Source organism: Miniopterus schreibersii, assembly GCF_964146895.1.
Source record: "Miniopterus schreibersii genome assembly, chromosome: 11".
In the NCBI taxonomy this organism is placed as follows: domain Eukaryota; kingdom Metazoa; phylum Chordata; class Mammalia; order Chiroptera; family Miniopteridae; genus Miniopterus; species Miniopterus schreibersii.
In genome coordinates this window covers 7,392,588-7,415,807 of record NC_138111.1, presented here as the reverse complement: position 1 = coordinate 7,415,807, position 23,220 = coordinate 7,392,588, and the positions used below count along the sequence as shown (strand labels likewise).

Here is a 23,220-nt window from a genome sequence, read left to right as displayed (position 1 = left end):
CTATAATGGGATATCAATACACAGAGCCTATAAAACGCAAGAATCAAGAAATACCAACACTAGCATGTTATTTAGAAAAATGATGGTCAAATGCCAAAATGATCAGCTAAAAAAGATATAAATGGTGTGGCCTTTGCAAAGAGCCAAATAGGGATCGGGCAAGAGAGCAGGAAACTACTGTTTCAGCTGGTGGAACTTGCTAACTGAGTAGTTCTCACCCTAACAACACACTGGAACTACACCGACACCTGAGCCCCCACCCCCGCCCAGTGAATCAGAATCACGGGCTGGGACCCTGGAACAAGTGGCTTTGAAAAGGGCTCTGAATGTTTCTGGTGCACACAGAGAGTTAAGAACTACAGCTTTAAACTACTATATGCATGAGTTACTTTCATAAAGATAAAAATGTAATATTTAAATGAAGAAAATAACATGAAGTGTTTGTGCTAATATATGAAGAAGTGTTTAGGAAATACATATATGTTCATAAAACATTCACATGTATGAGACATATATAGCAAAGTAGGAACTCCAGAAATAATAGCTCAGTCACACAGCTCTCTCCTTTTTTATGAGAAACTTGCAAATGGTAGTTTAAGACTTTTTACAGAGGCTTTGTGGAGAAAGTAAATATCAGACACCTTAGTGTTAACACAGTATGTTAACACAGAGAACTGTATACTTGGTTGAGAGGCATTAAAGAATATTAATTTTTAAAAAGGCCAAACTGGTCTGTGCTGTGCTCTGATTTGCATACTGCACACGGGCTCCCCATTTCATTTCTGAAGACCAGTGTGTTCTGGACAATTTAATTTTTTAGAGGAGTTATACTGCATGTGCCATCAAAAGCAAACAGACCAAAACAAAGCAAAACAAAAGCAAAAAAAACACCTTTCTATTATTCCACTGTTATCCTAAGGGTTAGAATATAAAAATCTAGAATTAAATCATTTCCAAGTATGCACAGTGATATTTTTTTTAAAAAACCAGCATCCAGCCCTAGCCAGTTTGGCTCAGTGGTTAGAGTGTCGGCCCCGCTTCATGCAGGAGGCAACCAATCGATGTGTCTCTCTTACATCAATGTGCCTCTCTCCCCCTTGCACTCTCTCTGAAAAAGCAATGGAAAAAATATCCTCGGGTAAGGATTAAAAAAAACAAACCAAACCAAAAAAACAACAAAAAAACCCCAGCCAGCATCCAATACTCATTCTACATCCAAGAAGTACTCTGGAAATAGCACACACATATAATGAAAGATATTTTTGAGATTATAAAAGGTGCTATCAAATAATATGCAATTAAATGGAGAGAAATTATGAGGCTGCTAAAATACTCTCAACGAATGCTGGGGCATATAAGCAACATACTTCCTGTCACATCCTTAAGCGCAGCAAATGATTCCTTCTCATTGACAAAGACAATGCTTCTTTGGAATTCTGGGAAGACACGAATGCCTGGACTCCGCTGGTTTTTTAAGTTTAAATGGGGTAGTTAATAAACTTTTTCCTTCGGCAATCTCTCACTCCCTCAAAAAGATGAACAACACACACCTGACTTAAGAAAATATCCGCTAATTTTCCCCAAAATCAAAGTTGTAAACCTGACAAAATACGTAGCAGAAAACATGCTGGAGAGTTTAGGGTGGGTTGAATGCTCTTGGAATTCAGACGTTAAAAAATGAAACTGAATGTGAAATTTAGATGGAAAGCACATGCTTAGGGTCAGCTCTCCTGGCTGTGGACACTCCACTGCTCCCCTGAAATAAACTGACCGGTGCCTGCTTCTCCACCCAATCACATGAACACCCACAACAGAAACAGTTTTAACTGGCAGTTTAAACATGCAGATCCCAGCATATTTCTGAGCATACTGTTCACTAACGAAATAGTCCAACCACACAAAGCACTCCAGAAATTCTGTTTCCATTTTCCTGTAAATTACTACAGTTTGAACTCCAATACTCTACTTTCAAGTGTTTTGCTGCTGACATTCTTTATATGGTCGTTGAAAAACATTGCTTCAATAGCAAAATATAAAACAAATGACCTTTGAGTTAGATCCCTGTCACTTGTTTCAGCACTTGGGGCCATCTCTTTTTACTTATTGTCACAAATTTTTTAAGTAAGTGCATTTAAGACCATCTATGTTGATATTCAATGACTGTAACTGTAAAACATGAGATAGAAATTTCCCTTAAACCACAGCAGCTCAGTGTGTAGATGGGGGAAAAGTTCTCAAAACTAGAAAATAAAATGTGCCCACGTACTTCTCCCCTCTACAAAAGAAAATCATTCTGGGTTATATAACGAAAGTGAACCTTCCACCAGGGCTCTTGGAAATCTTGCATTTTTTTCCTGCAGGAGGGTTTATAATTTTCCACTGAGTGTCCATTCATGCGTTTTCTTCTTGTCTCTATTCATAGCACCAGATCCTGACTAGCATGCACAACCTCAAAAGAAAAGAAAGACTAAATACAAACTGTGTAAAACGAAATAAAATAAAGCAACATAAAGAGGCACGGGTGAAGACCGGTTACCTCGGGGCGGTGCCACAGCGTTAACGTGTGCCACGGTGCTCATGGAACTCACCTTGTATGCGACGCTGTTGGACGAGTCCACGATGATAAACAGGGGCTTCCTCGTGAAAGGATAGAGGTCTCCGGGGTGGAGGCTGGGAAGACAATAACAAGGAATAACTGAGTAACTACACCGCCAAGTCTGAGAACTTTTCTTCTTCAGTTTCGGCTGCTCATGTCTCCTTTTCATCATAGCGCTGAGGGAAAAACAAAGATTAATAAAGCAAAAGACAAAAAATGTCTGTATTAAGTTTTATTTGGAAAAAAATTCAGAGATAATTATTACACAAGAATATCCAAGCTAAAGAGAAGTCTATATATTTAAAGATGGACTAAATACATATGAAAATCTCAGAAGTCAGCATTTACGTACTTGTTTAGTATTTAAAAGCCCCTTTAAAAACATGTTTTGAAAACAAAGACGTAATAACACAACCAGATTTGTATTTCAATGAGTCTTTCAAAATCTATACCTATTTTAAAGATTTTTTAGTATTTCAAGCTACATCTTAATACTGCAGACAATAACAGAGGCTTCCCTTTTACTCTTCTTTTTCGTTTTTTTCAATCTGACCCAAGGATATTTTTTTCACTGACTTTTTAGAGAGTGGAAGAGAGAGGGAGACAGAGAAACATTGATGTGAGAGAGACACATCTATCAGTTGCCTCCCGCACCAACTGGGGCCAGGGATTGAGCCTGCAACTGAGGTACATGCCCTTGGCTGGAATCAAACCCACGACCCTTCAGTCTGTGGGCCAACGCACTAACCACTGAGCCAAACTGGCTGGGCCCTTTTACTGTTCTTTACGTTTCCTCTGGACATTTCATCAGAGCCAGCTGAGTGCTTCTTAAACAGAAGACCTACTGGATCCAACAGCTAAAAGCCCAGTAACGGGTATTTGGGAGCCACTGCCTAAGATCACAATTTTGGTGCGTACTCTTTCCAGCTTAATGGACAATGTGTGTGTATAGATAAATATTGATGTAAATGTAAATATAAATATATAAAATAATGTGTCAATGAGCAATATCATCAAACCTCAATATACTTCAAATACAAGTTTTCCTAATATAAATCATTTACAACTAAGGTCAACAACAGCACCAACGTATGGCTTGGTGGACCGTTAGCTAGAATAATTGGGAACATCTCCCTCTCTGCCCCATTCATCAGTATGAACAGTTGACATTTTTATGTAAGGCGCTATTAGAAATGCAGTTTCAAACAAGTCCAGGTCCTGTATAACCAGATTTCTGTCTCTCAGCTAGAGAAATTCTAGAGCCAATAATGGCTCAACCAGTGAATGTTGTACTTAGAAAAAGAGCAACTTTAGTGGTACATTCTACTTGAAATCATAACTGAGTTCATTTGTGCTATACCAAATCAACAGATGTTATCAATTGATGTTACACATATTATGTCCTGATATATTATTTATGTACATATATATCTACAATCTCCTCCAACTTAAATGTAATTTTGTTCACTGACATAGCTCCAGTAATTGAACACTGCCTGACATATAACTGATACTCAATGAAAATTTAAAAAAAAAAAAAAATATATATATATATATATATATATATATATATATATATATATATCAGCCCAAAACTCTACTTTCCTAGGACAGTCAGAGACGGAAGTACTGCTAGAATCCAGATAAGTGTTATCAATAGTAGCCTAAAAGAGTATTTCTATTACTAGAAAAAGTCCCCACTTCACTGAATTTTTTTTTAAGCACTTTATTTTTTAATTTTTTAATATATCTTTATTGATTTCAGAGAGAGGAAGAGAGAGAGAGAGAGTTGAAACATCAATGATGAGAGAGTCATTGATCGAGCCCACAACCTGGGAATGTGCCCCGACCGGGAATCGAACCACGATCTCTTGGATCCTAGGTTGATGCTCAACCACTGAGCCATGCCCAGCTCGGCTTCACTTAATATTTCATAAGAGAGAACTACAATTTTTATAATATGAAGAGACAGTAGAATACATACCAGTGCATTTCTTTGTGGGACTGATTTCTTTTATGGATGGCATCTCCATTTATAATATCCCGGTTACTATTAGTAAGTACCCCTCCAAAATCATAAGGACCTATGAAAACAAAGGGAAGAATCCTAGACTTCAATCAGAGAGCAACACTGTCGATTTTCAAAGGTACTGTGTGAATCTCTCACTGATACAAGTGGAAGATAATTACAAACCATTTTAATTATTTTAAAATTTAACATTTTCATTTAATGCAGCATTTAAATGATTTCAGCATGTTGTCTATTTCAACATTTAAAAAAATCATTTAATTATTCATCAGTTCTTCAGACAGAATATAATGAGAAACAAAACAAGAATTGGCTGCCTCCCATTATTCTGGGTAATAAAAGGGATAGAGATCTGGATGCTCAAAACGACTTTTACATTTCAAGCAAAATTAAAATCTCAGGCCTAACTAAGTCAGACATTGCAGACTCAAGCCCTAATTATTTCTAAATATAATTTTAAGTAAGCCATTAATTGTTAAAATTTAGAAAAATATTTGGAATAAAACTTGAAAGTTCTTGCTGAAAAAAATCTTCATTCTTAGGAAAATAACTGCCAAATTTCAGTGTGTGAAAAAAATCCATTATTTTATCACTATTATACTAACCACTGTAGTTCCAGTTTTGAAGTTGGCCTTTGCCCACTGGTCATATCAGTTAGTTAAACTCCTGCCTAAATAGAACAGCAACTGAGGGGTGTTAGGAATAATCTATCTTAAACGATTACTCAGTTAGTACCTATTGTAGTACCACTGTACTTTGAAAAAAGTAAAACAACAGGTCAATATATTATGCAGGAGCCCCGACATCTGATTCGACAGTAGAGAAGATATGGAAATTATTATTTATAAATAAAATTACTAACTTTATTACAAACAACTTAAGTAGTTTATAACTTCACACCACTTTTAGTGCTGCTATGTTTTATCTCTTAAAAAATCACTGCAATGAAAAGGCTTTGAGGTTTGTTTTGTTTTCATTTTAACACATTAAGAGGATCTGCAGGTCATGCAAGGAAGATGGCAGGGACATGCACTGTATAAAGGAATGCAAATTTCAACAAACAGATGAGGAGGAAAATGTTAAGGATGTTAAGAAATAAATATTTTTTTGTCCAGACAGAGATTTAAATGCCTCATTTACATACCAGTTACTCACCCATTCTGACCAATTTCATATATTCTGGACTCATTTACTCTGGACAGTTTTAACTTTTTATTCCGAAACAGCATCCCAATATTCTACAGGTTGAATCCATAAAAACCCAATAAAGGAAGGACAGAAAACAAAATCATGGACAAGGACTTGAACCTTCACAGTTACAAAAGTGTACTGATTTCTACAAAGACTTTCAGCCACATGAAGCCGCTGACCAGATTCCCTAAAGCACTAAAGGCTCAGAAAAATTCAATGATGTGAAGTAGATCATTAGGCTTGGTCGTTTCATATATATGTATGCTTTTGGCAAACCTGATAGCGAAGCACACAGTATGTGAATTTGCTGATGATGTATGGCCTTCAATGTATAATATCTCAGCATATAAAATAGAATGGGATATCTATAAGATTGCCAATTCAACAAATAAACAAGGTTTCCAATTTGGAGGCCTCTCTGGAAAACTGGAGGTGGTCTGTGGGCTACAGGCTGCCGTCTTGTAGAAATAAAGAGAGTTCAAGCCCGGCTCACACAGGAGCATTCCTTTATTGTACCTTCACTATCAGAACGACCTGCTGGGAAAACACCGGTGGCCGAAAGGTAAATCAGAAGCACACTGTTGGCAGGCAGCTCCTGCAATTTAAAAAAATCACATACACAAAACAACAAACAGGGAAAACAAGAGTTTCATTTAAAGCTCACTACATTTCAAAGGTGTGGGGAAAACAGGAACCTAATCTGACACATTACTATCTTCTCCAAGAGCCGAGCCACTCTTGCTGGTTCCAACTTCTGTCTACACAGCCAAGATTCATTATTATAATATCTATAATCTACAACATCTGCCAAAAGTTTTGAAGACATTACCTGCTTCAAAACCCCCATAATTTAGAGAATGTTCTCTGGAAAACTTGAAATGGAGAAGTAAAGATCCTGACTAAAGGTCTAAGAGACAAACTCCTGTCCACAGCTTTCTTATTAGACTTTGCAGGAATTCCCTACTCCTCACAGCTCTTTCAATGACCAAACTATTTCCCTGAGTCGCCTGAATATATAACAGACCTATGCAACCTACTCCGTTTTTTTAAGTTCTGCACTGACTCTTATGCCTAGTTTAGTAATAAAAACCTAGAGGAAGGAAAATAATTAAGCAATAGCCTCATTAATTACTGGCAACGAACATTCAGAGAATCATAAGCAATTTCCATTCTGAAAATTGCTATGATTAGGATATTCTAAAGGCAGTTTCAATTTCATATTTTACTTAAATTCTTGACTCAAATATTCAAAGAGAAGAGTGACTCTCACATTCCACTTAGGGCACACTTTCCCCATATAGTAAAAAATGCTGGATCATATATACCTTAAAAGATGCTGCTAAGAAAGTGTACAGTTGGCTGAAGGTGGGTTTGTAGAGCAGGTACTTGTGGGGGTTTTCTCGCCTTGTAGGCTTGTCAGCTGATTCCTGTATTTACACACACAAAACAATACCCATACAAGCTGTATTTGATAGATGAATTATGAATGCCTACTTTTACTATCCTCTTCATCAAATATCTTTTTGCTACTATTATTATGCTTATCTATATTTCCTGTATTTTATCGAGAGCTCTTTTAAAAAATTTATTGATTTCAGACAAACAGAGAGAGAGAGAGAAACACTGACCTCTTGCTCCACCTATCCATGCACTCACTGGTTGACTCTTGCATGTGCTCTAACCAGGGATCGATCGAACCTGAAACCCTGGCATATCGGGACAATGCTCCAACCAACTGAGCCACCCAGCCAGGGCAAAAGAGCTCTTTATTCACGCTCATAGCACTTGTTGGATAATAGCATTCCATGGGAAAGCAGAAGCAGTAAGAGTGTTACCAAAATTGCAAAAGTAGGGAGAGGATACCTGCATTCCTGGCTTATTCATCTGGGAAGCTAAATTCATTGGCTCCCTTTCCAAGGCTTGTAACATCCGGAACATGTCAACAGTTAGTTCACTGAACTTAACCTGCAAGGAAAACAAACCTGACCATTAATGCAGAATGCAGGCCTTGAAGTCTTTAATCATATCATTAATCTTGACATTCATGTGTACTTAATGACATTGTGTAATTTCTTTTCCAGGATTTTTATTATAAAAAATTTCAAAAGACAGAAGATTAAAAGAATTAAATCACTGACACCCATATGCTTACCATCTAGATCCTACATTAACATTGTTCAACATTTGCTTTCCCACATATCTCTCCATCTAGCCATACCCCTACCAATCCATCAATTTCCTCAGGTATGTTTAGAAACAAATAAAAGTAGTCATGTAAACAGAGACCTATATTAGGTCCTATAAAACATGCTAACTTTTGGCATAACAGCGAGGCTGAAACATGGCTGTGGCCTGTATTTTATAACCTCTTCATTACATTTTGGTACTTTATGTTAAAGACTTCATCTTTTTCTATTCTGAATAGTATTTCTATAGAACTTCAGGCAGGCAACATTGTATTTAAATTAAAATGTTTTAATTTAGAAGTTTGTGAATTAATGGTTACAAAAGACAAAGCTGGAAAAGCACTAGACAAAGTTAACAATAACAAAAATGACAGGTATAAGGAAAGATTCAAAATTAAAATGTATAAATAATGCACACAGAAAAATGTATTCACTGGCTATTCCAATATCCACTATTCACTGGCTATGTAATTTCCAGTAAATTACATTATTAGTACATTAAATAATCATGCGACTATTCTGTCATGGAAAAGTATTTGAAGCCCGCCAGGCGTGGCTCAGCAGTGGAGCATCAACCTGTGATCCAGGAGATCGGGGTTTGATTCCCAGTCAGGGCACATGCCCGGGTTATGGGCTGGATCCCCAGTAGGGGGAGGGCAGGAGGTAGCCGATCAATGACTCTCATCATTGATATTTCTCTCTCTCTCTCCCCCTTTCCCTTCCTCTCTCTCTGAAATCAATAAAGACATATTTTTTTTTAAAAACTGAAATTTGCTTTGACATATATACTTAAAAATAACCCCTTCTCCCTTTTGCCTGATTATAAAATATGAAGATTTAGAAAGCTGCAAAGAAGAAAATAAAAATCACCTATAATTCTGCTATTCAGAAGTAAACCTTTTATGATATTGGTACATTTCTTCTTGGTCTTTTTCTTGTGCATATATGTATACAGGCATTTTTTTTTTTTTTTTTAAGTCTTTATTTATTTCAGAGAGAGGAAGGGAGAAGGAAAGAGACAGAAACATCAATGATTTTTGCCTGGCTGCTTCCTGCACTCCCCCTGCTGGGGGTCGAGCCCACAATCTGGGCATGTTCCCTGACCGGGAATCGAACCATGATCTCCTGGATCATAGGTCAATGCTCAACCGCTGAGGCATGCTCGCTGGGCTGTATATAGGCATTTTAACACATGAAATAGTCCTGTTTACATAGCTCCATAACAAGTTTTTCATTTACCATATCGTGAGTATCTTCCTTTGTGATTAAAAGTTCTTTGCAAACCATTTAAATGTCTATAATATAGTCCATATATGTACATAGCATAATTTATTTAACCATTTCCTCACAAATGGATTTTAGGATATTTACAAGGAAATAATAATCCTGTAATAATCAAAAGTACTACTTTTCAAAGTTGATTTTCAGCATAATTCCTTCATAATTCTTTACCTGGTTATTACAATTACCAATAATGAGTGCATCAGCCAGAGACAGCTGTCCCACAATCATGCCCTGCTCCAGCAATGGGGCTCCTGTTTCAGAAAGGCGGTTAGATGTGATGACAATGGTATTATCGTCATTCAATACCATTACGGGGTCCGCCTGGAGAGAGAAGCCGAGGCAAAATGTCAGTCTAGTAAGTTGTTCCCTCTTGATATAGACACACAGTGAAAATGTATACCACCCAGGAATTTACTTATCCATAACCAGGACAACCTTTCTTGTCAAAAACTGACCTCAATGAAAGCTGCAACTTCCTGAAGCACCAGGTTCCACTCCACTTGATCTTCAGTATTAAAGCGGTGAGTATAATCTTCAATTTCATCTGACAGTTCCTGATTTTAACATATCACAAAGAAAATGAGTATAGGGAAAAAATTAAAAGACAGCTATACAGTACCATATTCCTGAGAGAAACTGACAAAGTTAAGATGCTCGATTATTATCAATATACAGTCCCAATTAAAACCGGAAAGAAAGAATGAAAGCTGTATGAATTTAATTCAAAATAAAAAATTCCCGAATGACACACATCAGTAAGATCTTCATAGAGATCCAGAGAGACCCATACCTACTCAGTGCCACACCAGCAATGACTTCATTAACAGAAAACAAAGGAAAACCCCACATTTTTAACATTAAAAAAAATTAATATAGCCTAGCTGATTTTCTTTGGATTTATAGCATACTGGTTTTATCTGGAAACACTTAATAGTGACTGGGAGTGGAGGAAGACAGAGGAGGGCTCGTCAAAACTTGCACATTATAGCTGAATACCAAACACTAAGCAGCATGCCACTGAAGCCACTACCTGAATGAAGAGAGTGCAGCCAGACCTCATGTGCAATTATTACAGAGGGTGTGTCCCAAGTGCCATTAGCGCTTAACTGCCTGAGCTAACGAGGGACAGAGTGACACAGAGATACTAAAAGCCAAAACTCATTCCCAATCCCTTTGTAAAACATTATGTACTTTTTCTTGACTTAACATTTCAATTATTTTCTCTTAAACTAAGTATTTTAACTTTTGTTTGCATGTCCCAATCATCCACTGATGGGACAAATGCAAAACATGTTTAAAATGTAAAAAATGTAAAAAACATTTATGGGACAAAAGCAAGGAATTAAGATAATGATCTCTGGTCAGTGTGTGTTTGAAATATGAAGAGAGTTGAAAAAAATCTTTTTTATTACCTTTGGCAGAAGTTAGCATGCTTTGCTTTAATGATTTAGATATATCAAAAATTATTTTAACCTTCAGTTTTAAAAAACAAAATCATCCATCTACAACAAGATATTTAATTATTATTTTAAAGTACACTTACCTTCACCAGATCCTTCACAACATCCATCTTGTTGAGAAGAAGACAAACGACTATAAATCTTGCATAGTATCGCAGCTTCTTAACTACCAACTCAGGTCTGTGGTAGATAAATGGAAAATTAGTCATTAGATTAAAAAAGAAAATATGCTTTTTAATTTTCCCCCCAACTTTCCTATAGCTTTTAAACTCTTTTGAGCCTATTCTGCAGTTATAAACATTTCTGCATATAACCTGTAGACGTAACGCATTACCTACTGATTCATTACGTAATTCATTCATTCAACAAATATCTACTGACAACTTAGATGCAGCAGGCCCTAGGCTAAGCGCTAGAAGTAGAGTGAAAACACCAACCAAGAACTCCAGACACAGACCCTTCTTCACAGATCTTACAGACGAAAAAGTGTTTAAAATACAGAGGAGACATAAATACTTAAAACACAGTGGAATAAATATAGTGAGAGGAGAAACAGAAGGATGCTATTTGAGTCCACAGGACTGGATCTCGGGTGAGAGTGATGAGTTCAAGTTAAGGCTGTATATAAGGAACAGGGGAAAAGAGGCAGCAGAAAAACCTGAAGTGAAAAGCCTTCCAGGAAGAACATTCTTCATTGTGAAATCTTATTTTTCTGATCCTAATATCACCAAGCCAGTTTTCTTGGGCTTAGTGCTTACATGCCGTATCTTCCTCTGTCCCTCTGCTTTCAAGGACCTGTGTTCTTTTATTGTAACGCATCTCTTGAGGACAGCGCATGGTTGGGTCTTGCGTTTTCCTCTGCTGTGATCATCTCTGCCTCCTGTGCTCAGGTCCTCTGGCTTTGCGTCTCTACCTTGCTCTGTTTGTTTTCGATTTGCCCATTCCGTGCTCTCTGGTAGGACCATTCAGATTGTCCGCCAATTCTAATTTAGTGTCTTTAAGGCAAGAGGTTTTGTCATCCTGGTTCCAAATAACCCCACCTCTGTTCATCTGCCCTGCTCTAGGAGGCAGCACAGGAAAACAGTTGATATGTGGTGTTCGTTATTAGGATAGAAAATTATTTCCACGAATCAAGCTGCTGGGTCTCAAGCCAATGGGCCTAAGGCCAATTTTCCTTTTGGCAAATTAGAAAAGTGAATTATACAAGATACTTTACTATTGCTTAAAATAGTTCTTTGCTAATATTACATAGCCCTTTTGTATGTTCTTAGAGATATAATTTATCTCACCAAGAACTCAAATTGTACAACATAAATGTAAAAGGGTTGGAGGAAATATATCTTTAGTGAATATATGTAAAGTAAAGCAAATCAGGAAAATCTGAAAGAAAAGTAATTGATGGAACTTTTGAAAGAAGAACAGAGTAAGGCAATGACACAGAGACTTCAGCATCCACATACCTCACTTGCATCAAACTAACTCCCTAGGCGGGTCTGAACAAGATTTGCAAGGGCATGAATGGGATTTACAAGAGTGGGGCTTTCCAAAAAATGGTGCTGTAGAGCTGGAAAGTGCATGATAGCCCAGCACAAAGTGTGCTCTAGAAAACCATGTCAAAATTATGTTTTCTTCTAGCCCTAAGAGAATATAATCTTTACACTATACAACTGTGAGTTCTGTTGCCAGTGATAGAGGGAACATTCACATCTTCTAGGTCTGAAGGTCCTCTTCCAACAATCCTTAGAATGCTAGCAATAAAGATTCTCCAGCAGATCCCTGGTTTCTTCCACAATTCCATACTCACCTGGAATTAATAACATCACTACCTGAACCCCAAAGATGTCTGTAACCCCCATGAGAAGGTAAGTGTCCGAAAGGAAAATTTGAGCACACCTGTAAACCTCCTTCTCTTCTTTCCCACCCGAGCACCAACCACACTGCCAGAGGTGTAAGTGCTCAACAGATAACTGTTGGGAATTAATGATTCCACCAGGTTTCCCCCACCCCCAACAACTGCACGGCAGTATTGGGTTTATAAAATAAAATTCAAACAGCTTAGTGCCTTTTCTTTAGTCCTACATGACAGCTGTCAAAAGGCTTTTGAATGTATATGAATTAAGAGTACACAAGCTAAAAAGAACCAAGCTTATCAGCTAAGCCTCATTCTGGAGTTGTTTCTTTTCAATGAAACTTTGTATGACTCTAATCTCTCATAAAGAAGTAATCCTCCCCTCCTTTGTGCTCTGACTCTACGCTGGTGTTGTGACATGTTACAACGTCTGTAATATTTATTGCTATTAGGTAACATATCTCTGCATGCTTAAGAAGGCCTGGCACATGGCAGGCACTCCACAGAACCCATTAAATGAATAAAAGTTATCAACAAATGTGTGCACTGCTGCATAATTTGCACGCAAACTAAAAATGTTAAGTGTTTTACCTTCCTGTCTCTAAAGACATAATGGGTGCATACCTGTCCTCTTTATTGACTTGAGAATAATACGACCTCTGTCTGATTGCAGAATAGAAGGAGAAGGCCTCGTTCAGATAGCTGGTCTCAGATGTGCGTAAGCTACGAGAGAAAAAAAAATCTTTCAACTTGACAGTCTCAAATCCTCCACCATGGCCAATACTTGGGCCATCATTCCTCTGTTCCTCTGCACGAGGAACGGGAATGCCTGTCCTAAATTTGAATCAGCAAAGCAATATTCCTATCACCCCTAAAATGTGTAAAAATAATAATGATAATTTTAAAAAATACCTCCCCACTGCTCCCAAGCCTTTTTGGATGGCAACCCCAAGTGCACAGCATTCTCCTTCTTCAAAGGGAGACTCTCCAAACAGCATTTCCACCCAGGTAAATCTTTCCACCCAGGACCAGACCTTTCATGACCTTCCCCAAATCCACACACAGTCACTTGTCCTTTGACTCATTTCTTTCGTTTTTTTCTCACAGGACTCAGAAATGGACTAACCCACAGTAATCTTCAGAGGATGCTGATTAACTAGGCTCTTTGTTTAGATAACTGGGTGAAAGAGGTGAAGGGGTTAAGTGCAGGTTGGTAGTTACAGAACAGTCAAGTGGATGTAAAGTACAGCATAGAGAACATAATCAATAATATGTATGGTGCCAGCTGGATACTGAAAATATCAGGGGGAACAGTTTGTAAAGTATACAATTGTTTAGTCACTATGATGTACACCTAAAATAACACTGAAGGTAAACTATAATTTAAAAAATTTAAAAATATTTTTTTTAAAAATTCTAGTTTTACAGATGACTTCTTAAGGAAATATGCTACCCAAGAGAGTGATTTTAATGGTGGGAATTTGGGGTGGCAGGCCAAAAGACAGGAAGAGGAAGGGATTTTCTGGTCTATTAAGTTAAATGGCCCAAGCCTTTTTATGGTATACCTGCTATTACTTCATGATAATGAGGTTTAGAGTCCTAAAAGGACTCTCTCGCCTTGACTCATGGGTGGGACTACATATAGGAGTGGGCAAAAGTAGGTTTACAGATATAAATACATGAAACACAGATTTTATTGTCTTATTATTAATTATTGTACTATTTTCAGTAAGTACAACTGCAGACCTACTTCTGCCAGCCCCTGTAGATGCTACTGCTCTAAGGATATAATCAGAAGCATCCGTACCTACTTCATGTAATCCCTTTTAGACATATCCTACAAGTATGAGTTTTAAAATACCCCTCTGAAAATCACTCATTCAAACATACAAGTTACATGTCTCTGCATAGTATCAAGATTAAAGTGAAGCCATTAAGAACTATAAATTCACTCATCTAAAACCAAGATCTTACTCCTTTAAATTATAAGTGAGTCTGACCAAATGAACTGTTTGGAAGGTGAGCCTTAGAAGCAAATGATGTTACTTTGATTATGGAAGGTCATTTCATAGCGTGGGCTTCATCAATATGATCTGAGTTACTAAGGTTTTCATTTGTAACTCTTTAGTTTTCCCTCCAACCAAGTAAGTATACCATGCATGCTTCCGCAAGCTGTGTTTACATCAGGACAACGCTTGGTTTTTCAATATGCAATTCACTTACTAATAATGGTAGTATAGCTGCCCAATCTTAGAAGCAATTTCCCCTATTTGCCACCGCTTCAAGCCATACCGATTATCCAAGACTTGTCTGTTTTACATAGGAAATAAGAAAATAGAAATGAGACTATAAATTTCAAAAATAATCAAATCTGTAAACTTAATAGCATAAAATGACACCCAATCCAGAATACAATTGGAAATTCATGAATTGAAATTCATGAATTTTTCATGAGATTTCAACATATTCATTCAATTAAATTCAAAAAGCATTTATTAAATGTCTATTTAAAGTAAGTTGAAATATAAAAAGAAACTTCTTTGAGCTATGTTCATGAAAATTAGAAGCAACACCCCCAAATTGTTTTGGCGAATAAACAATAGCAATTTTAGAATAAAACCATGAATCAGCCAAGCTATGCTAGAATTAATTTGAACTATTTTGGATGTAATATTGTCTTTAAAAATCAGATAAGAACATTACATTTTAAAACCTTAAATAAATAGGAAAAAAATCAATTTGTTTTCATGTGAGTCATGAAGATGAAATATATTATGATGTATCCAGAAATAAAAGTAGTGAGGTAGTAAACGTCAAAACTGTGATTAATAGAAAATGGAGCCTCACTCTCCTTTAACTATAAAATTCCTTTACCGATGCTGCTGCTGGAACTTCCAGAGTTTGGTGTACACATCAAAAGTTCTTCCAAAATAGGACTGCCACTGCTTCTGCCCATATTGCGGCAAATCTCTGTAAGAACAAATACACATTTTAAATCTCTTGTGCTATGTGGAAACTAAAGTTTTGTGATGGTAAAAACTGGGTAGATTTAAAGCATTTGCAGTCAGGCTTTCTTTAAAAAAAAAAAGTTATAGTTTTTGGACAATAACCCCATAACAAGGGTCCAGGGCACGTTCTTTCCTATTCCTTCCCTACCTCTGACAGCTCATTCTTAGTCTCCCACGAGGTTTCTAGCACGCTCTTCCCTCTCCTGGGTGATCTTTTTCGTACTCACTTATACAATAACTTCCGAATGTTTATCTTCAGCTAAGAATTCAGCACCTTGAAAAGCAATGCTTTAGGGACTCTAGAAATGAATACACAGATGGTCTTATTCTCAACTATTCTACTCTCTCCCTATAGGTGAAACTATAGCTCCCTGTCCTTGGGCCTGATGGCTATCGTGCCTCCCTTGGGGACAAATACTTTCCTACCATGCAGACACTGGGGCTGCCATAAAACTTGCTTTGCCCAAGTGAAATATAATTGTAAATTATCTACAGCACATCTGAAAAGAATATTTAAGAGGTATTACATGAGTCAGCACTTCCACTTTTCCCTCTGACCTAAGACCAAGGCATGGCTGCTCCTCTGCCTGGAACACAGAGTAAGACACGTTTCATACACCTTGTAGCTAACACAGGAGCTAGAAATAAGCCTCTATTGTAGTAAGGCACTGCAATTTTGGAGTGGTTACGGCAGCCTTATTTAGTAAAAGCCAGCAGAGAAACTGGTACCAGGAGTGGGTTACTACCATACCAAACATATCACACATGTGAGGCAGGTGTTGGAACTAAGGGCAAGTAACTGTTACTGAGGACTGGAAAAATGACGACACACATAACACACTGGCAGAACTGCATTTGCCAGCAATAACTCGAAAAGCAGATAACGTGACTAATGAACCTGTGGATTTATAGGAAAAAGCCAAGAGATGGTATGCTACTAGCCCTGGATGCTATTAGTTGTACTTAACAAAATACATGAAAGTGAAAGAGAAAGAAGAAATCATCAGAAAGAGCGCTAAATAAAATACTTAAGAGAGCAAAGGCTATTATAAGCTAATAAAACTGTATCGCAGGTCTCATCCAGACCTCACTCCTGCGCCTGTGGACAGCTAGTGGACAGCATCCCTCAAATACCCAGCAGCTGCCTGGCTGGCAGCTAGAGTGCTAGTCACGTGCTTCTCCTTAGCCAACAGGATCGCTTGGGTCTGTTCACCTGAGACTGGTTGCAAGGATCCCAAGAACAGCAAAAGAGAGGGCAGCTTGAATGTGCATTCATCTTTTCAAGTCTGCATAAAATCTCTATCATCCATTGGCCAAAGCAAATCTCATGGCCAAGCCCAGAGTCAGTGTGAAAGGGGACTACTCGTAGGCATGGACATAGGGAAAGCAATGACTTTCACAATCTATCACAGAGAATTTATGCTTCTCTTTTTTAATTTTGAAAATAATATATCTCTTAGAAAACAAAGGTACTATACAGGTGCTTCTCTCCTCGATTCTAGTCCCCAGAAATAGCCCCCATTAAGAATGTATTTTCTATGTACATTTAAGTATATATGTGTTTTTCTATTATTTTAAATAAGTGAGATCAAACTATATATGTTTTATAACATGCCTTTTTAATTTACTAATATGTCATGTTTCTTTAATGACTACAGATTTACTATGTACAATGTAGCATATAATGAACCACTTTAACCAATCCCACCTGATGGACATTTATATTGCTTCTAGCTTTTCCCTGTTATCAAGATGGTGCAATAAACATCTTCATACTTAATGAACTTGAATAGTTATGTGATATGACTAAAAGGTAAATTTCTATAAGTGGAATTGATAAGTGAATGGAAGGCTCACATTTTCTGTACCAGATATTAAGAAAGTAAGTAAAAAAGCAAAAGGTTTTCCTACCCAGAATTTTTAGGCACACATCAGAATGAGCTAGTAATTGCATTTTTAAAAAATGTTTATTTAGAACTTCTGCCCATTTTTTTAAAAAATATATTTTTATTGATTTCAAAGAAAGGAAAGGAGAGGGAGAGAGACAGAAACATCAGTGAGGAGAGAGTCATCGATGAGCTGCCTCCTGGATACCCCCACCGGGGACCAAGCCCGCAACCCAGGCATGTGCCCTGACCGGGAATCGAACCCCGATCGCCTGGATCCTAGGTCAATGCTCAACCGCTGAGCCACACCCGGCCAGGCAGTAATTGCATTTTTAAATCCATTTCCATTACCCTTATGATAAGCAGAAACGCATTTCAGATGACAGAAATAGACTATAGGTACTAGTTTCCACATTTATTCCAAGTTTTTGACTTTTTTCTTAATGTCTCCATGGCTCTCTAGTGAGAGGCTGCATTAGAAAGAGCTAATCAGGTATTAAAAATGGAAGTTGCTGCTAGAATCTTCGACTCTTCACAGGTAGCTGCTGCCAGGAAGGTTGTATTACTACATAAAAGCATCGGGCAGCCACATCACCTTCTCAAGACCTGGCAATTCTCAGGTGCTTCTTTAAAGACACCATGTAAAGTCTTTAGGCAAATTTTCAAGTACGCATTTGCCTGCAAGTTCCTTTAAGTTTCCAAAACTGACAAACTGAATGAATCTCAGTAATACATCTTATTAAGGGAGAAAACAGAACCAGAACTCGGTGTTTTATTTCATGACTACATAACTTGAGAGAGTCAGTGAAAGGGCTTTAGGGGCAGAGAATTTTGAATGAGAGCGAAAAGCACATAGAAGGTGATTTGGAAGGCGAGAGCCAGGTTCCTGACAGTAAGTCATAACATACTAATGTTTTCTGGTTTATTGGCTAAATTCTATACTATTTTCCTGAAAAGAATTTAGAACGCCCACCACTCCAGTCTAAAGACTCGCTATAAAGATAGCAATTTCTTTCTAAAATAGGGTTTAAAATTTTTTTTACTTCCTAAGAGGGTAAGTCATATGATCACCCTTTTTCTAATGAGACATATCATAGAAGCTAATATAGAAAACCACTACAATATGATTAAGAGTCTAAAATTAAGGTATTTTATAAAGTTTTAGACAAATTCCTCTACTATGCAGAGCTAGACTCTGGTTTTAAACTCTGAATATATCATTTGGCCATTGTTCCTGTCAGTAGAGATGGGAAATTAATGGCCCATAGAATTAAACGAAATGGGGCTCTGTGAATTATCCTGTAGGCTAAATGACCTTCTACTTCACATCTTGCCAAGGCACCTGTGTCATAAATTGGCTGCTCTTACTCTTTTCCCAAGGCTTCAGAGGAAATTTAAAGTACGATATCGATCTCCCTTTTTTAAAACCCTCAACTCTCTCAACTAAAGCTGGGAGACTACGGCAGGAAGAAATGTAGTGCAAATGATTAAACCTGGCTCTGAGAGATGTTCCAAATGTAATGTTGAGATGTCAAAACTTAGAAACTTTCTTCCAAGTTTCTACAATTCAACCCTCTTGACTAAACTGAACTATGCAGCACCTCTGAATACGAGTGCATCTGAAGATAGAGCCTGGAAAGAGATAATTAAGTTAAAACGGGGCCTTTAGGGTGGGCCCTAAGACAACTTGACTCGTGTTGTTATAAGGATGAGATTAGGACACAGAGAAGGACATTGGGGGTGCTCATGCAAAGAGGGACTGCCACATGAGGACACAGTAAGATAATGGCCATCTACAAGCCAAGGAGAGAGGCCTCAGAAGGAACCAACCCTGCCGACACCTTGATCTTGAACTTCTAGCCTCCAGAACTGTGAGACAATACATTTCTGTTGTTTAAGCCACTCAGTTTGTGGTACTTTATGACAGCCAAGTGATAAGGTACCCCTCAAATCCCAAAGTACAGGTGGGTGGGGACAAATCAGCAACAGCTGAGACCTGCAGGCTATCGGCATCTGTACAGGAGGAGACAGGAGAAACAGATGGGATATCCAATGGATCTGTGAAGAAGAGAACCCCAATATAGCTGACATGAATTCACTGGGCAGCTCACTGGACCATTCTGAGGACAGAAGCTAAAACTGTGGGAGGGACTTCTTCTGAGCCAACAGCCACATGTAGCTACGGAGTAACTGAAACGTGGCTAATCTGAACTGAAACGTGTGCAAGTATAAAACATTCGGTGTACTTCGAAGACTTAGTATGAAGAAAAAAAAAACGTAAAAGATCTCAATAATTTTTCTATATTGATTACATGTTCAAATGAAATATTTTGGATATAATGGATCAAATAAACATATTATTAAAATTAATTTCACTTTTTTCTTTTTACATTTTTAAAATCTGGCTGCTAGAAAATTTTAAATCCCATTTGCGGCTCACATTAAGTTTTTATTTTATTTTATTTTTAAAAATATATCTTTATTGATTTCAGAGAGAGGAAAGGAGATGGAAAAAGAGATATAGAAACATCAATGATGAGAGAGTCATTGATTGGCTGCAGCCCGCAACCCAGGCATGTGCTCTGACTGGGAATTGAACCCCTATCGATCGCCTGGATCCTAGGTCGATGCTCAACCGCTGAGCCACGTCCAGCCTGGCAACACATTAAATTTTTATTAGTCAATGCTTCTTCTCTAGAAGTGACTGCCACTCTGGTGGCGGTCGGCCTCGAATTCCAGGCCTATACTTTTGAGTGGGAAGCCATATAAAATGATAGCATACAGTGTGAGCTGTACAATAGTTTAGGGCACTATCTCTGAGTAACATATACCTTACTATTACCAGTGTGTGAAACTTGCCTCTAGGAAAGTATTCATGTTTTGAAGGAGAAGGAAGAGGGAGGGGAAGAGAGGGAAGAGAGGAAAGAGAGAGGAAGAAAAGGGAGATGATGGAGTAAGCTGGTAATCTCAGTTATCCTTTCCTATTTAAGAGCCAGAACTTCCTAAAAATAGGCTTTTAAAGGAAGCACTGTAGAAGATTTCTTCTTTAATATGAAATATTGGGAGCACATTTAATAAAAATAATTTCTGCAATGATTTTTATTTAAGACTATTACACTTCACGTTGGTATATGTCCCTGTAAATATATACATTCGTGGGCTCCAGTGCTTATTTTGGCTTTGTGTTATTTGCTCCTATGGAGTCAAATAATTAGTGACTTGGAGGCCTGAGCTGTTTCAAAACACCAAAGTCATGGATATCAGTGGCAGACACAGCTGTGTATCTCGAATGTGCCTCAAGACGCTGCCTTATATAATCCCACCCACTACTCCGTGCTGCTTCGTCACCATGGCAACCAGAACCCTGCAAGCACTTGGGCTTTGATCATTTTTCTGACAGTATTCAAAGCTATTTCTAACACTTCATTACTACTGTACCCACATGCAAGAGCTATTATAAGCACGCCGCCATTCACTCTATCCATTTCTCACTCTCTGGACTATGTTTCCTTACACAGTAAGCGGAAAGAAGTTTATTTATCATGCACATGTTATCAGCAGGTATTTTCAGTCAAGAAGAATACTCCATGAAGACAGTCACAGCTGGGAAGTTGAAAAGGCTGACAACTTGGATGAATGGCTTAACAAAAGGTGAAAATACACACCTTCGGTAGCAAAAAGGGAATTTATTATATCCAAATAAGACAGTATATAGAAAATCTCAGGCCTTTCATGCACTTTCTCACTGTTCATAAACAGTTAAAAAGTCCAGGTGAGAGGGGATTGCCAAGGTGCTGTATCTTCTGTTTTTTATCCAATTGCAAGCCACATGGATGCATTGAGTCAGTAAAAAAATGCACTTATATGTACTTTTCTGCAAGTACATTACACTGCAATAAGAAGTTTAATCACCAGTTTGTGGACTCAAGAAAGAGAGAAAACACAAAGGAAAACTAGCCAAAAGATAAGGGCAAACAATGAAAGGGATGCTGGGAAAGAAGGGCCAATGCCAAAAGCTGACACTAATCCAGCTGGATTCCCACCTCACCCATTTCCCCAAGTTCGAATGCTGGTCCAGAACCACTGCCAATGTATTTCTGGTTCTCTATAAGCACTTCGACCTTGTTTTCTATTCAGAGCAACACAAATATAAAATGGGGGGCAGGGGAGATTAAAAAAAACACACACTCTTTTTTAAATTATTCCCAAAGAAATCTCCTCTATTGCAAAAGAAATGTGCAAAAACTAACCAACACTTGAAAGTAGAAAGGTGTTTAATCAATATGCTCAAAGAGCTTTGTACCAGGAACCGGAGAGTGATGTGGAACGTGCCACACGCCCCTCCAATCCCCCACCGTGGGGAACTCTGTCACAGACCTACAGAGCTGATAAACAGGGGCCTTTCCAATTGCTCTCCAATCAAGGACTAACCCTGAACAAAACACTTTCACTTATATAAGCAAGCACAGAAAACACCCAACTCACACTCACCAGACACTGAGATAATCACCCACAAAAAGAAGAGACCAAGTGGGGACTAAGAACAAACAGTCCGCACCACGTATATTTAATACAGAATCTTTGATAAGAAAAAAGGTCATTTAAAACATATTGTTTTTACATTTAATACATATCACAGGCAACGTTTCATTTATATCTTCAGCAAAATCTTTTCCAATAGTTCTACATTATACCATGTGTACATATAAAATGAATTTTCTTTAAAAGTAAAATGGAAAAGCAGAGTCCAAGGACTAATCTCTCAGTAAACTATAGATCTGCGGTACCACTGGCCACAACCTTCTCAGACAAAAACCCAAAAGCAATCAGAGGATACATATACTTACTCACCACAGATACTGATTTTTGTAGAAATAATAAAGCTTGTTTCAACTGAAGAAGGCCCTTCACATAATACCTAGTTTTTTAAAAAGCAGTATTGCAAAAAACAGATATAAAATGACAAGATGAAACACATCCGGCATATGGTGGACAAATTTGAGACATGAAAAGATGCTCAACATCATTAGTCATGAGGGAAATGCAAATCAAAACTAGTATGTGGGATATAAAACTGAAACTCATTGACAAAGACAGACAACAGTATGGTGGTGACCAGAAGGAAGGGGTTTGGGGGATAGTAAAGGGTAAAGGGGGAGAAATACATGGTGATGAAAGATGATCCTGACTTTGGGTGGTGGGCAGACAATGTAATATACAGATCATATATCATATAAATGTACACCTGAAACCTATATGACCCTATTAACCAATGTCACCCCCCAAAATTTAATAAAATTTAACAAAACTAACTGGCGGGGCGTGGCTCAGGGGTTGAGCGTCGACCCAGGAGCCAGGGGATCGGGGTTCGATTACCAGTCAGGGTGCATGCCCAGGTTTCAGGCTCGATCCCCAGTGGGGGGCGTGCAGGAGGCAGCCGATCAATGATGTTCTCATCATTGATGTTTCTCTCTCTCTCTCTTCCTCTCTTTTCCTCTCTCTGAAATCAATAAAAAGATATCAAATAAAAAGTTAACAAAACCCACAATGAGATACCAGTTCACACCTACTTGGATGGTTATCATAAAAAAGACAATAACAAGTGTTAGTGAAGATAAGAAAGTGGAGCCCTCGTACACTGCTGGTGATGTAGCCTCTGGAAACAGTCTGCAAGTTCTTCATAATGTGAAATAGAGAGTACCACATAACTCAGCAATTTTACCCCTCCATA

The 23,220-nt window shown here is 37.9% G+C and overlaps 1 protein-coding gene across 4 annotated transcripts in view; it reads right to left on the bottom strand.

Moving 5' to 3' along the window:
* SCAI (suppressor of cancer cell invasion) overlaps positions 1–23,220 on the bottom strand; it is a 73,833-nt gene that overhangs the window by 15,310 nt on the left and 35,303 nt on the right. For all 4 annotated transcript variants that reach the window (XM_081152501.1, XM_081152504.1, XM_081152502.1 and 1 more), the window contains 11 exons: positions 15,470–15,565; positions 14,819–14,905; positions 13,220–13,318; positions 10,830–10,926; positions 9,742–9,840; positions 9,455–9,607; positions 7,680–7,781; positions 7,142–7,243; positions 6,333–6,411; positions 4,581–4,680; positions 2,589–2,670 (listed from right to left, as the gene is read on the bottom strand). In XM_081152501.1, coding sequence (XP_081008627.1) covers positions 2,589–2,670; positions 4,581–4,680; positions 6,333–6,411; positions 7,142–7,243; positions 7,680–7,781; positions 9,455–9,607; positions 9,742–9,840; positions 10,830–10,926; positions 13,220–13,318; positions 14,819–14,905; positions 15,470–15,565 — 1,096 coding nt within the window. The remainder of the gene's footprint in view (positions 1–2,588; positions 2,671–4,580; positions 4,681–6,332; positions 6,412–7,141; positions 7,244–7,679; positions 7,782–9,454; positions 9,608–9,741; positions 9,841–10,829; positions 10,927–13,219; positions 13,319–14,818; positions 14,906–15,469; positions 15,566–23,220) is intronic.